The 13,531-nt window shown below is 38.5% G+C and overlaps 1 protein-coding gene across 3 annotated transcripts in view; it reads right to left on the reverse strand.

Moving 5' to 3' along the window:
- Positions 1 to 13,531, reverse strand: part of mib2 (MIB E3 ubiquitin protein ligase 2) — a 31,430-nt gene that overhangs the window by 12,522 nt on the left and 5,377 nt on the right. For all 3 annotated transcript variants that reach the window (XM_062540836.1, XM_062540837.1, XM_062540835.1), the window contains exons 2-10: positions 12,782 to 13,159; positions 11,516 to 11,687; positions 7,684 to 7,790; positions 5,105 to 5,299; positions 4,840 to 4,982; positions 4,203 to 4,310; positions 3,106 to 3,210; positions 2,264 to 2,426; positions 699 to 832 (exon numbers count right to left, since the gene is read on the reverse strand). In XM_062540836.1, coding sequence (XP_062396820.1) covers positions 699 to 832; positions 2,264 to 2,426; positions 3,106 to 3,210; positions 4,203 to 4,310; positions 4,840 to 4,982; positions 5,105 to 5,299; positions 7,684 to 7,790; positions 11,516 to 11,687; positions 12,782 to 13,004 — 1,350 coding nt within the window. In that variant the 5' untranslated portion in view covers positions 13,005 to 13,159. The remainder of the gene's footprint in view (positions 1 to 698; positions 833 to 2,263; positions 2,427 to 3,105; positions 3,211 to 4,202; positions 4,311 to 4,839; positions 4,983 to 5,104; positions 5,300 to 7,683; positions 7,791 to 11,515; positions 11,688 to 12,781; positions 13,160 to 13,531) is intronic.

The raw sequence follows: 13,531 nt of genomic DNA on the forward strand, positions 1-13,531 counted from the left end.
AAATGTAAGAAAAGTAAGCAATGCACACAAACTGACAGAATCGTACAGGAACGTGCATGAACAATCACAAAACTGTTTCCGTTGTCCAAAATGTTCATTAAAAACAGAATGTGATAATCAAAAAAAATCAGGTTAACCCATACTTCTGTTTATGTTTATGGTTCTTAGCAGATGCTTTTTTTCCAAAGAGACCTACAATTACATCAATAAATGTATCATTCTAGCAAGACCTGGCAAGACTGCCACCTAGTAATAAACCCACGAAAATGGCCTGGTTTTGACCTGACGTGAATGTGTCACTGATTCGACTCTTCGAGACTCTTGTTATAAGAAGAGGTGATGCAAGACAGTGGTAAATATACATGGATACAAGGAGGTTTAGTTGTCACATACATAAAAATACTAATGTACAACATTTAGTGAAATTTTGCTTAGTGTTCAGCTTTTTCTGTGCAAGTGTGTAGAAGAAAGACAATTGAGAAAAAAAAAAAAAGCCTCTGTTCCAACGTTTTTGAGATGTGCTGCTGGCACATCTCAAATTGTGTGAAACACTTGAGTGTTTTTTTTTTTCATAAAAAGATAACATTTTATATGCTGTCTATGGTGTTTTTACAACTGAATATGAGTTTACGTGATTTGCAGATTATCACATTCAGTTTGTATTAGATGTTAGAATCAGAAGTAACAACGGAGCTCACCTTGTCAGAGAATTTTTGAACTAGCTCTTGTACTTTGGCGGCACTGCCTCGTGCAGCCTCAATAACAAGCCTGCTGGGGTTGTCTTGCTCCGTTGACTGGGACAGCAGTTTCTCTAGAACAGAGCTTACGCTGCCTGTGTACAGAAAAATATGGAAAGGGGAAGAAAAGAGATCAATTAACACAGAATAACACATACAACGGGGAAAATAAGTACTGAACACGTCAAACATTTTTGTCAGTAAGTACATTCCCAGTGAGGCTATTCACATGAATTTTTCACCCACATTAGTATTAGTGTGTCCATAAGTAGGGTTATTAAGTTAAATAGTGGAGAAATACACTAAGAAAAAGCAATACACAAAGGCAAGGAATGGCAAAGAACAAACTGTAATCTATAAGTAGTTAGAGAGTAATTATCCCTCCTATCTGTGCAAATCAATGGTTAGATGGGTTAGTACAAATGGGCTATAAAAAGGTTTTTCGTTACCAAGGTGTCACACAAGACACATTTCATGATGGGTAAAAGCAAAGAGCACTCCCTTTGCAACCTCATTGTTGCAAAACATATCAATGGAACTGGTTACAGATGCATTTAAAAACTTCCACCAGGATGATGAGGGTGAGACATGGTTAGACCCTCCAGCAGAACAATGATCCGAAGCATTTAACAAAGGAAACTCTCAATTGATTTCAGAGAAAGGAAATCAAGGCTCTGACTTCAATCGAATTGAACAGTATTGGAAGTTAACTAAAGATCAGGATTCACAAAGGGACCCTGGAATTGTCAATATTTAAAAACTGTCTGTTTAAAATAACGGGCCAAAATCACACCTGAATACGGCGACTGATTAGTTTCATCATATAGGAAATGTCTTGAGGCTGTCATTACAAATAAAGGCTTTTCCACAAAAAACAAGATTACACATAATGTATGGACTTTAATGTTTGTTTTTTGTTTTTATATATGGGTGGATTATCTGAATTAACACTAATGTCTGGTGAAAATTCCACGCAAATAGCCTCATTGGAAGTATACTTACTGAAAACAATGTGACGTGTTCAATACTAATTTTCCCTGCTGTAGAATGGTAAGATTGAAAGTTGTTTTAAACATTGACAAGTATATACATGTACTGACACAAATGTTGACAAAGAACAGAATGAGTAAAACAAAAATGTTTCCTTGATTCACACAATGTACAGTTACACAAATAGCTGTTACACATTTCAATGGAAGTGCATTAAAAAAACAAAAACAAAACCAGACCAAAAAAAAAAAAAAAAAACAGTACAACGCAAAGCTGGAGATGCGTTTCAATGACATTATAGTTCTTCGTGACTCTTAGCCCATAATGCAAGCATGCACTTGAGTGCAACACAACAGGAAAAAAGACACACCACAGAAGACATACTGTACATAAATGAGTTAGCCTGTTATTGAATAATAATGTGTAAAACCAAATGAAACTGGAAAGGAAAGCTGCAAAAGCAACAGGTGTTAGAACAGGTGCAATAAGGACGATGTAGACCACAGAAGGAAGAGCATTCCCCAAGCTGTGCTTACATCCTGACTGAGTCGGGTTTTCAGTCGTCATCAAATTGGCGTTCACTTCCACAGGCTGGGCACAAATGCACGCGGGATTAAATGTCCATGTTTGGCTGCCAAATGCCACACGCAGGTCACCATCGGCGTACACCTTCAACACCTTACCCACCTGCCCAAGGGCCTGATGGGAGAAAAAAGACCCTCAAGTTAAAACAATATCATGTATCATATATCATAACAAAATACAACTCTGGGACCCTTTGTTACACTAAAAACTGATCCACCTTTGATAATACTTAAAGTAACTGTATGGGCTGCTTCCACCTAATTAACTCATACTGTACTTCTTCGTCAGAAATCACAAAGAAAAGGGATTTTCTATAGATGACAAATGTAGATTGAATAAAGAATATTGTATGACAGACTTCAACCACAGCAAAAATGGGCGTTCCTTGGACTACCTAGTGCAACAGGCTATGAGCTACTTAAAAAAACATTAAGCTGTCCAATTTACAGGAAACTCTGCATGAGAAATAAAGAAAAAATCAAATGGATTTTAATGATAATCTGCTTAGTACAGTATGTTAATTAATTTCCACCCAAACAAATATAAGTGGATTCCACCGTACTTCTAAACAGACACCGATTTAGCAGTTCTGTTAACAGCAAGAAGTAAAAGATACAGTATGAAACTAATCCTTTCATCACACAGCTAATTGTATTTAACGAAGAAATCTAAATATAAACACTTCCCTTCAGGACATTTGTGGTTAACGTTTAGGACAGAGGTGACCGTGCAGAATTGAGGGAAAAAACAAGGATTTAATGAGATTTGCCCTTGTTGAAGGGGTTTAACATACAGATGCCATGCTGTCCGTCCATTCACCGTGGCCCGCCTGGAGTCTCTTAACGCTCTCAACGTCCTCCAACACTCGCACCAGCTCACCCACACCAAATGTGTTCACCTGCAGTGAATCAGGAAAACATCATTAAGAAAATGCAGCTGTAGATTTTGAAGCATGCTGGTGTAAATCCACACACCTGTGCAAATTGCAAAAAAAAAAAAACTGATCTAATAAAATCTACAAAGAGTTTAGCTTATATCAAGATCAACTAAACAAAATCTAGTTGGTACTGTTTTCAGTATCAAGAGACATACCAAGCGCTTTCTTGTATAATCATTTGACTTAATTTAAGAGTTTGATTTCTTATCCTGAAAACAAGCAAATTTGTCTTGATAAGACTCCTTAAAATAGTCTTTTCCTACTAAAAAACAACACCAAATAGATTTTTTGATCTTAATAGAAGACTAATAACACTCGTCAAATAGTTTCACCCACATACGCAAATGTTGGTAGGGATGGAAGGGAAGGGAAGCGGGTAACGACCCCCAGTGGGTAGGCTGAAAGCAGGGTTTTTTAACTTTTAATAGTTGCACTGCAGATTACAAAATCTATCTCCAAAATTGTCATTGCAGCCTACATATTTGTGTTCATGGAAGTGAGTAAATGCTTTCAATGTATAACACTTGCCATAATACATGTATGTGTATCTGACCAACGCACCACATATGAGTGCATTATTGGATTACGAAATGTTACGGGTTGCAGAACCATAGATGCTCAACGTGGCAGTGAGATTGAAGGTAAAAAAACTACAGTAAGTTACTTTCTCACATACCCGGATCCAACAACATTAAAAACTACTGTACATGACAAAAGGACAGAATGGGATGAAGAATTTATAATAATAATAATAATAATAATAATAATAATAATAATAATAATAACATCATCAACATCATATTAAAATCCATATGATTTGTCAATATGTGTGTCTGTGTGTGTGTGTGTGTGTGTGCGTGTGTGTGTGTGTGTGTGTGTGTGTGTGTGTGTGTGCGCGCGCGCAACAAAATAAACACCAATTTAATGTGCAGAAAGTGCGGCTGAGGTCTCACCTTGGTAAGAGCCCCAGGATGATATGTCCAGCGGATATTATTGGTATACTGCACACGGACATCACCCCGTTCTGTGATCCTATGGATGCTCCCGATTCTGCTAATATACTGTGAATCCAAACACAAGTATATCTCTTACTGACATATTCAACAGCAATACATGAATTTGTTTTTAATTACAAAACTGTCAAGTTCATAATGTAAAAGCAATAATGGATTTAGTTCATGTCTATATTGAGTTAGATTTTTACAATGGGTGCTGTATGACACATATTCATCTAATTCAATACCAAGCAACATCGTGCTACACACAACCATCCATGGGTTGCAAAGCTCTCAGTACTTCACTTCCTTTAAAGTGACACTGTTTCTTGATGAAATCCATGAAACTTCTAAAGACCATTTTGCCTGATGAAGACCCAGTAGGGTCGAAACGTTGCAGTTACATTCCTTCCCAACTTCTAAAGACCATACATTTCTAAAGACTACAAACTCTCCTTTAAGTCAATCTCAGTCATTCTTTAGATTTTAAATAAAACACTGAAAAGCTGTTCAAACATTACTTTTTCAGCATCACCAAACTTGCGAAATGGCTAGAAATGTTATTCTTAAACTACTAGAGGTTAGGAGTAAATACCTCTGCCATTTTGGGGTTCCACCCTCCATGTCCTTCCTGCATTTGTTTAAGGATGTCCACCTCCAGGAGACATTTGACTTTGTCTCCTTGCTGGAAGACATGCCCATCTGTACTCTCCTGCCTTTGCAATTCTGCATGTTCACCTGTAGACACACAAAGTCCGAGCACAGGAGCAAAAACAAACTGAGGAAAGGCTGACGAGAGCTCTGGTTATAATAATAAGTAATTAAAATTCACCACATAAACAAATATTTTTCCATATTACCTAGATTTGGAAGGTGCTCTTTGTAGTAGAATCCACCCTGAACATCGGAGACGTACTTTAGGTCCACTTTGCCCTTGTGGCCCATCCGGTACACATTGGTGGTACCGTTGGACCAAGTGACACTGGCTACGCTACGACCGGACTCCGTGTCCCAACCGCGGATGTCCACCACCTTGCCAATCTTCCCCTCTCCTCCTGATGGTTTGCGTACCCACAAACACACATGATAATGTCCATACATACACAAACAAACACTTGAAGAAAACTTTCAGGAGCAGAAATGATATCGGAAAACAGTGTCTTGGTGAGAGGTGGGGTTGAATTTAGACAAAGAGAGGTGGATGACACTGAAGAGTATCCACTCAGCTGCAATGAATATAAAGTCAAATAATTATGTCACGTAGAAAATGCAAATTAGCATCCCAAAATATCAGAGGACCAGTAGAAACCGTTTGAAATCACACCACCTGACAGGCACACAACAATGGTTAACAACCTTTCAAAATGCTATTTGCTGTATAGAATTTCAAAAGAAGCCTCTTGGCCAAACTCTCATCATGGGTCCTAATTTGAATGTCTGACACTGCAAACTTTTAGGGGAATTTGCTTATTTGCCGTCTAGCTAGATAAGAGGATACAGTATACACACTTCTCTTCTCTATGTGATATGCAATAACCTAGTCTGACACCGGTGGCCTATTCTAGCATAATTCACTATAAGTGGGTTATTCCAGTTAGCCAACAGTTATCTTATGCACAAACTAGGCACAAATATTACTGGGTCAAATTGGGGGTGGATGCTCCATTTTGCTTTCCCAGAACTGAAATGCAGTTAGCCAGTGTCAATATCCAATTAGGCTTAGACAATAGCATCCATGTCCAAGTCCATGAACAAGGGCCAACAATTCTACTTTTGGAAGAAAAAAACAAAAAAACACACTGCAGCCCACTATGAACCCCCCATTCCCATAAAGCATTAAATCATAAGAAATACATCAAAACATTCAGAAATGCTTATAAAACAAATAAAGGCATTATAATGACTGACATCAGTCTATTATAAGCCATAAAAGTAGTCATGAATGCACTCATCAAGTGTTATAACTGTGTCACACCTATTATTTTGAAACCTTGCATGGAGTCACATATTGGTCCATAAAGAGCATTTGGTGAATAAGCAGCATTTGACATGATGCATAAATATCAACAGTGCCATTATCGGAAGTAAAAGCATTATTGGGCTATGCTTCTGGTACTGTACCTCAAGCTGTAAAAGCTTACAATAACATTGCACTGCTTTATGCTTTATGAGTATACCCTGATAAAACTTTAAAATAAAGTTCAAGTTTAAGTTTAAGTTGAAGTTAAGATGCTTTTAACCAAAGTGACACAGACTTGCAATGATAAGAACTGAATCCAGGTCGACCAGTTGTCTTCTTTCGTCTCTGTCCATTCTGCCTGGATACAACTGAGCTCAATTCAACAATACTATAAAATATTTACCATTTCCTAGTATTTCTTAATGCAATCTTCTACAAATTAGCCTTCCTTATGTCTCGATCCAACCTCTTACAATCTTAAAATAGCCTCTAGCTATTATTATTAACTATTATAGTTTAGTTAATAGGGACAGATGCTGTACAATGTACACAAACGGAAAACAAGCTATCCGGTTACAACACTTATCCCTGTAAAGGCTTTTTGTATGCAGTAAAAAGAGAGATAAAGCAAGAAAACAAATAAATGAAGGAAAGAACACAAGAGAGAACACAAGAGAAAAAGGAAACTAAATGTCAAAAGTAAAGGAAAACAAATAAAAGCTAGCCATGAGTGCAATATTATTGCCGAATTAACTAGGATTTGCTGAGTCTTTTAAAAGTATAAAAGTTTGAAATACATTTAAGATGATCTAAAATTCCAGAATGTTGCCCCATTCACTGAGCGGGGCTGCAAAATATGTTTTACAGTATGGTATTCTGCAATTGCAAGACTGCTCTAGTGGTTGTGTAGCCTCTTTGCAAAAATATTATTTTGCTCCTTATTTCTCCTAAAGGGGGTTTACGAGAAAAAGGTCAGACTTACAGTAAGGCTATGTCCACACCCATAGGCAGGTAGAGAGATGTTTTGGTACAGAGATTTTTTAGCCTTTCGTCTATACAAAACAATTGTGATGTGATGTTTGTTCAAAACGTTTTCAGGCCTGCCATTGGCCAATAGGCCAGCAGACACTTTTGTCCAATGTAACTCACAGAATGCGAACATTACAGTTAAAAAATTACAGGTTTTTTTTTTCTTTTTATAGTTGGTATGCCATATAGTAATAATAACAATTATATCAATAACAATATAACATATCAATAATGAAAATAAACACAACCATAAATATACAAACATAACTCTAAGAGATATTCAAAGTGATGTCAATGTGAGCTGAACAGCTATCAACATGTACAATGCTTTACAATGCATTTACAGTTCTTTACACTGTATGCAAATACACTTCATGTCATTTTCATTTTTGGAAAAAAGGTTTCCTGCAATCATGATGTAATATCTGCTTTCTCAAAAACAAAACTCACCATCTTGATTTCCCCAGTCCCAGTCAGGTCCTCGAACAACCTTCACTCCTTGAAAGATGCCTTTAAGGATAATCCGCGACAGATTTTGTCTTGGTGCTAGACTCACTCTTTCAAAACACATGCAAGCAGAGAAATGATTAATTCAACATACTGAAAATGTACACATGGGCGAACTGTTACCACACATTTGAATGTGAACTACAACAAATAAAACAGAACACATTTATCGATACAGCAAACTGTCTTCGAACATCATACTTTATCATTCCAATTCCCATTTTGATCGAAGAGAAACTATTCTATCTGTCAAATAATATAACATCTATACTTGAATATCCATTCTGTCATGTCATTTAAAATGTTTTTCAATTAATCAGGGAAGTCGTCATATTCTGTAACAAGTGAAAAGAGAATAAACAAAGAAGATGGACTAAACCTAAAACTCTTTAAATGCTGTAAAGAATAAGAACATGCCAGTGAATTGTTATGTATTATATCAATGTACATAGTTAACTAATATGAATTGTTATTCCAATGTAAATTGCTCTGGATGAATGAGTCTGCTCAATAGTCAATACTCAATAATGGGGTAACTGCCAGCTTTAAATTAACATACCTTATAGTAAAGATTTGGTCTGATCTTGGTGGTGCAAAGGAACTGCCTATTCCCATATTTTCTTCCCAAAGACATATATAACTATACAAAAATCTGTGACTCCTTCCAGTACTTCTTGTCGGTCCTGGTTAACCGAGAAGGCACAGTTTCTCTCGCATTTAGCTCCAACAGTGAGGATAGAAAACGCATAAACATAGCCAGACCTGCCTCTTCTTTCCTTCAACAGTTTGTTCTTTGCTACTTCCAAGGGCTGATGGGGCTTATATGAGACATAAATAAATTCCCAACTCCATGTTGGCAGCTGCTGGTGTGCATTTGATTCTCCAATTTCAAGTATGGCTAGTCCTATTCAAAATTCACGAAGATCTCCAACCAAAACAATTAAAGTGAGTGTACGCATGCAGGTATTCTCGTCACTACAAACATCACATATGTCCCACGCAGCTCTTCACCACTTAAGCCTCTTCTCCAGCAAAGCCACCCGGGGTGGATGTTTAAATATAGACTGGGCTGTGATCTACATAAAGCCTTGTCTGTGCTAATGGCAAGGCTAAACCAATCACTGCTGACAAATTCAAAGGAAATCCACCACAACAAACCGATACAAAACGCAAAAGACACTGCAATCATGTTGTGTACAAATGGCAGAAGCGCACGGACCAAATGGAACTGTTTAAACAGACAGTCGTTAGCACACCTGACGAAGAAATTCATCTGAAAACATAAAACATAGAAATCGATGCTCAAGGTTTCGTCTTAATCTAGAAAACTTCTAACAATCCATCAAAGGTGGTTAAAAGGTTGATTCCATGTATGCTATTTAAAACCACTTTGTATGTTGAAAACTAGGCTTGGCAAAAAGAACACCTAGATAGTTATTCCAACGCTGCATTCTAGTGTTCTTCTAAACCGAGCAACCTTTGTCAGCAGCAATCGAGGTGCTTCTGAGGCTGGAGGAGATTGGAACAGCAGTTTAAAGTATAAAATTCATTCCTACAGGTTCCAAACTTCCCAGTATGTATTTGACTTTTCATTTGTGGAAGGTGCTGAGTTTTTTGTGTAATAATTGATGGACTAGCTGACAACATATGGATATCCGTGTGCTGCACTAAGTGCACAGAGACGATTGAGCAACAACAGCTGTGTCTACATAACCTTGTTAATCAGCTTGTGCACAGTGACTTAAGTAATCCCCCATCTACAGACTTGGCAGACAGGCAATTTGGCAGAGTGTACCTACCTGTTTATTAACTTATATCTATCTAGACATATAGGGTGTGTGGGTGTGTATGTGTGTGTATGTGTGTGTGTGTGTGTGTGTGTGTGTGTGTGTGTGTGTGTGTGTGTGTGTAAGTGTGTGTGTGTGTGTGTGTGTGTGTGTGTAAGTGTGTGTGTGTGTAAGTGTGTGTGTGTGTGTGTGTGTGTGTGTGTGTGTGTGGTTGAGCTCAGAAGTCTAAAATCAACACTTTGGAGACTTATCAGCATAAATGTCATTCTGACAAGTCAATTATGATATCTACGTACTTTGTCCAGAAATGTTATTTTCCTACAGATCTACTGTAATTGTAAGTGGTGATTCTGAAGCTATCTGTAAATGTGTATGTAACATAGTAATGTCTAGCATTTCATTTGTGATCCAGGCAGATCAATGGTTGTTAACCAAGAATCCCATTTTAGTGCGCAAATTAATCATCTGCAATCAATCATCATCACATCTGCATTGCTGTCTTGACACTCACCGCAGTTGATCTCTAGCTGAGTAGAAGGATATTATTGTCTTGAGGAATATGCATAGGATGATCTTAATCATGGTCTTTTCTTTCACTAGCTCATGCCCTCACCAAACAATCTATTTCTGTATCATATAGGCTTGTCTTATTCTCTTTACATTCAATGCAGTCATGGTTGTTCAGGTGTGTTTAGTACTTCGTTCTTGCAGCATTTAAACCTAGTTTTTTGTAAGTGAATTCATATGGCATTTGTTTCTCTTTGCTTAATTGGTTAGGCTACACAGCAGACAGTTTTACCAAAAGCAACTTAGAGCAACAACATACTACAACAATCATTATTATTATAGCTTAATAATAATAATAATAATAATAATAATAATGATGACAATAATCTACTACTAACAATAAATATAGCCATATATGGCAACAAATGAAGTCCAAGCACTTTTTGAAGTATTTGAAGTACAGTTGCAGGTATCACCCAGCCACCGTTTGGGCATTGAGATTGTGGTAGTGGACTTCACCACTCTGTTATAAATAATATTGCAGTTGCAGACAACAAGGGATGAAACTCATTACAAGGCCTTTCTTGTCACATCTTGCATTTCAAAAAGACTACAGTCCTATTTCTCAAGAACATAACTCATGTTGAGTAATGTTAAATAGGTCTGGTTGTTGATCAGCCACTGTGAGAAATCCCCTAGCACAAGAGTTTAACAATTTTCCTTATCTACTTTTATTTATCGTTTTCTTGTCATTTGTCTTCACTGTATTTCTTATCCAAAAGTAATGGATTGCTCTACACTACTTATAAATAAGGAGTTCTACAGGAACAACAGCCTGGCATCAGAAGATAAAATACCTGCCACAAATGTACTCCAACCATTCACTATACCAGCTGACTCTAATTACCACAACTTCTGAGCCCCATCTGAGCCAGGTAGATGGGGCAGCAGTGGCCTACTGGTTAGGGCTTCGGGGTAACCCAAGGGTTGCTGGTTCAATCCCCGACCAGTAAGAAAAATGTGGGCTGGGGGACTGGTTGAGCACTACTCTCTCCCTTGCCCGCATCCACGGCTTAAGTGCCCTTGAGCAAGGCACCTAACCCCTCACTGCTCGCCTTGAGCAAGGCACCTAACCCCTCAGTGCTCCCCTTGAGCAAGGCACCTAACCCCTCACTGCTCCCCTTGAGCAAGGCCCCTAACCCCTCACTGCTCCCCGAGCATCGCTGTGGCAGGCAGCTCACTGCTCCGGGTTAGTGTGTGCTTTACCTCACTATGTGCTGTGTTTCACTAATTCACGGATGGAAGGATTCAGAGACCAAATTTCCCTCACAGGATCAAAAGAGTATATTTACTTATACTTATGAAATAATTAGTAAAATCACCTATGGTCAGAGTTAGAAACAGTACATGGAAGGGCTTTCACATCTCTTGATTGTTTGTAATGACTAACTAAGGCTAGACCACAGAGGTTATGTACTTACGGTTGGGAGTGCGCAGTCTCGTAGCGCTCAAAGGGGTGGGCAAGGTCGTGTTTGTTGTTCATATAGCATTGTGTGCATAAGTCATAGTCATAGCACACTTTGCACTTCCATCGCATACCCATGATCCCATGCTTCTTGCAGCCGTCACAGATGATGTTCGAATGTCGTACCCCTGGATTGAAGATGAACGATAGAAAGACAACAGTCTTATTAACATGATAAAAATAATCATGTCTTCTACATGATTTAAGGAATGTTCAAAATAAAAAATAATCATGTATTCTACATGATTTAAAGAATATTTTCAAAATCATTACGTTTAATGTGCAAAAATAAGTGCTGTTTCCAGACAGTTGCCAGACACTGGAAAAGTTACTAATGTAATGGTTACTCTACTGTGCCAACACTTGACTAAAATCATAATTACGTTTAATGCTTATTACATCTACAGCAAGTAGTAACATGAACATGACCACCGCTGTTAGCTCTATGTAGCTATGTTCCTAGCTACCTTTGTAGGCCTAAAGCCAGCAAACGAACAAATGAACTAACAAACTGTGTGGAGAGTTTGACAATGATACGTGCTCCTTTGAGGTACAGTAACTTATCCATATTTTGGGGTTACATAGCACACATAGTGATTGTGCAAAGAGCATGCAGTCTCATATTCCCTCCATTTCCATGCAAGAATCCCTTTAACCAAAGCAGAATCTTCCGAGTTAAATATAGCACATGCTTTGCCACAGAAATCTAGACGCACCCTAGCGACAGGGTAGTCTAGCAACTCTCTGTTGGCTTGCGAGCTGGAAAATTAAACTTCTATCAGGCCAATCACTTCATGTGTAGAGTCAGTGGACGGGCCTGACCATCAGAAATTACCCCGATGAAGGCGTAATCCAAAACGTTGGTCGAATAAAGAAACACATTTTGAAGTTCCGAGTGTGCCACGACACTTCTGTTTAATTTAAACCAACATGCCATTAGACATAGGAGGACTAGCAGAAAATGTGCATTTTACACCAAAGCCATTCAAAACTGTGATGTCCAGCTGCAATAGTAATTTCCAACATTAATTATGTCTACATTATACTTCTGTAAAATCAACAAAAGTTATTCAAGTTCTTCACATGGAAACACTCCATATTAGAAAGCTGTGTTTTTCATGGTTAATACAGTGCTTAGATGGAACTCATGCTAAGCCTGTCAGTTCTTGCCTATTAGATAGACAGGAGCTGTGAACCCTTACATTTGTTTTGTTTCTCTTACCTATCTGTGCATTGTCGTAAAGCAGCAGATCGAAGGAGCCTTGGTAACCTGTGCGATAGTTGGTGCGGGTCCCGTTGTCCCACTGCACAACGACCGTCTTGTCAGGCGTTGTTGTGCTCCCTTGTCGGCCGATCTCCACCACAGTTCCAACATGTCCTTCACCCTCGTCCTGGTTGCCCCACTTCCAGTCAATGCCCCGCACCACTCTCATTCCCACCTCCATGATGCCCTGCTTTTGCTGCTGAGCAAATGGGGGAGCCGGCTGCCAGCTGTTGACCACCCGCGGGCCACTGACAGAGCCCCTCTTCCGGGGTCTCGTTGAGTCAAAGAATGTGACGAGGAATGGTGGAGGAGTTTGCAGATATAATTCAGGGGACACTGAGCAAGGAAAGAAAACGTCATTGATGACATACTCAGAGCAATCTCTTGATCCAGCATAACCACTACTGTATATCCACTACCAAACACTTGCACTCTTTCACTGTAGAGGAAATCAAAATACAATTTTGTTATTGATAGTTCTTCAGTGAGAATCTTATGGAGTAAAACGTGTTCCACTTCAAACTGGAATCTGTTTGGTCATACTGTTTTTTTATGCAATGCCTGGGTGTGTGTGTATGACTGTGTGTTTATATGCTGCTGATGCTATTTTATATGCTTCACACACTGCAACAAATGAATTCTAACCAATGTTATTATATTATATTAAGCTCAAAAGTCTTTCGCACTGGCAGCCACATTTGCTTGTTT

This window comes from Sardina pilchardus, chromosome 7 (assembly GCF_963854185.1).
Source record: "Sardina pilchardus chromosome 7, fSarPil1.1, whole genome shotgun sequence".
NCBI classification, from domain to species: domain Eukaryota; kingdom Metazoa; phylum Chordata; class Actinopteri; order Clupeiformes; family Clupeidae; genus Sardina; species Sardina pilchardus.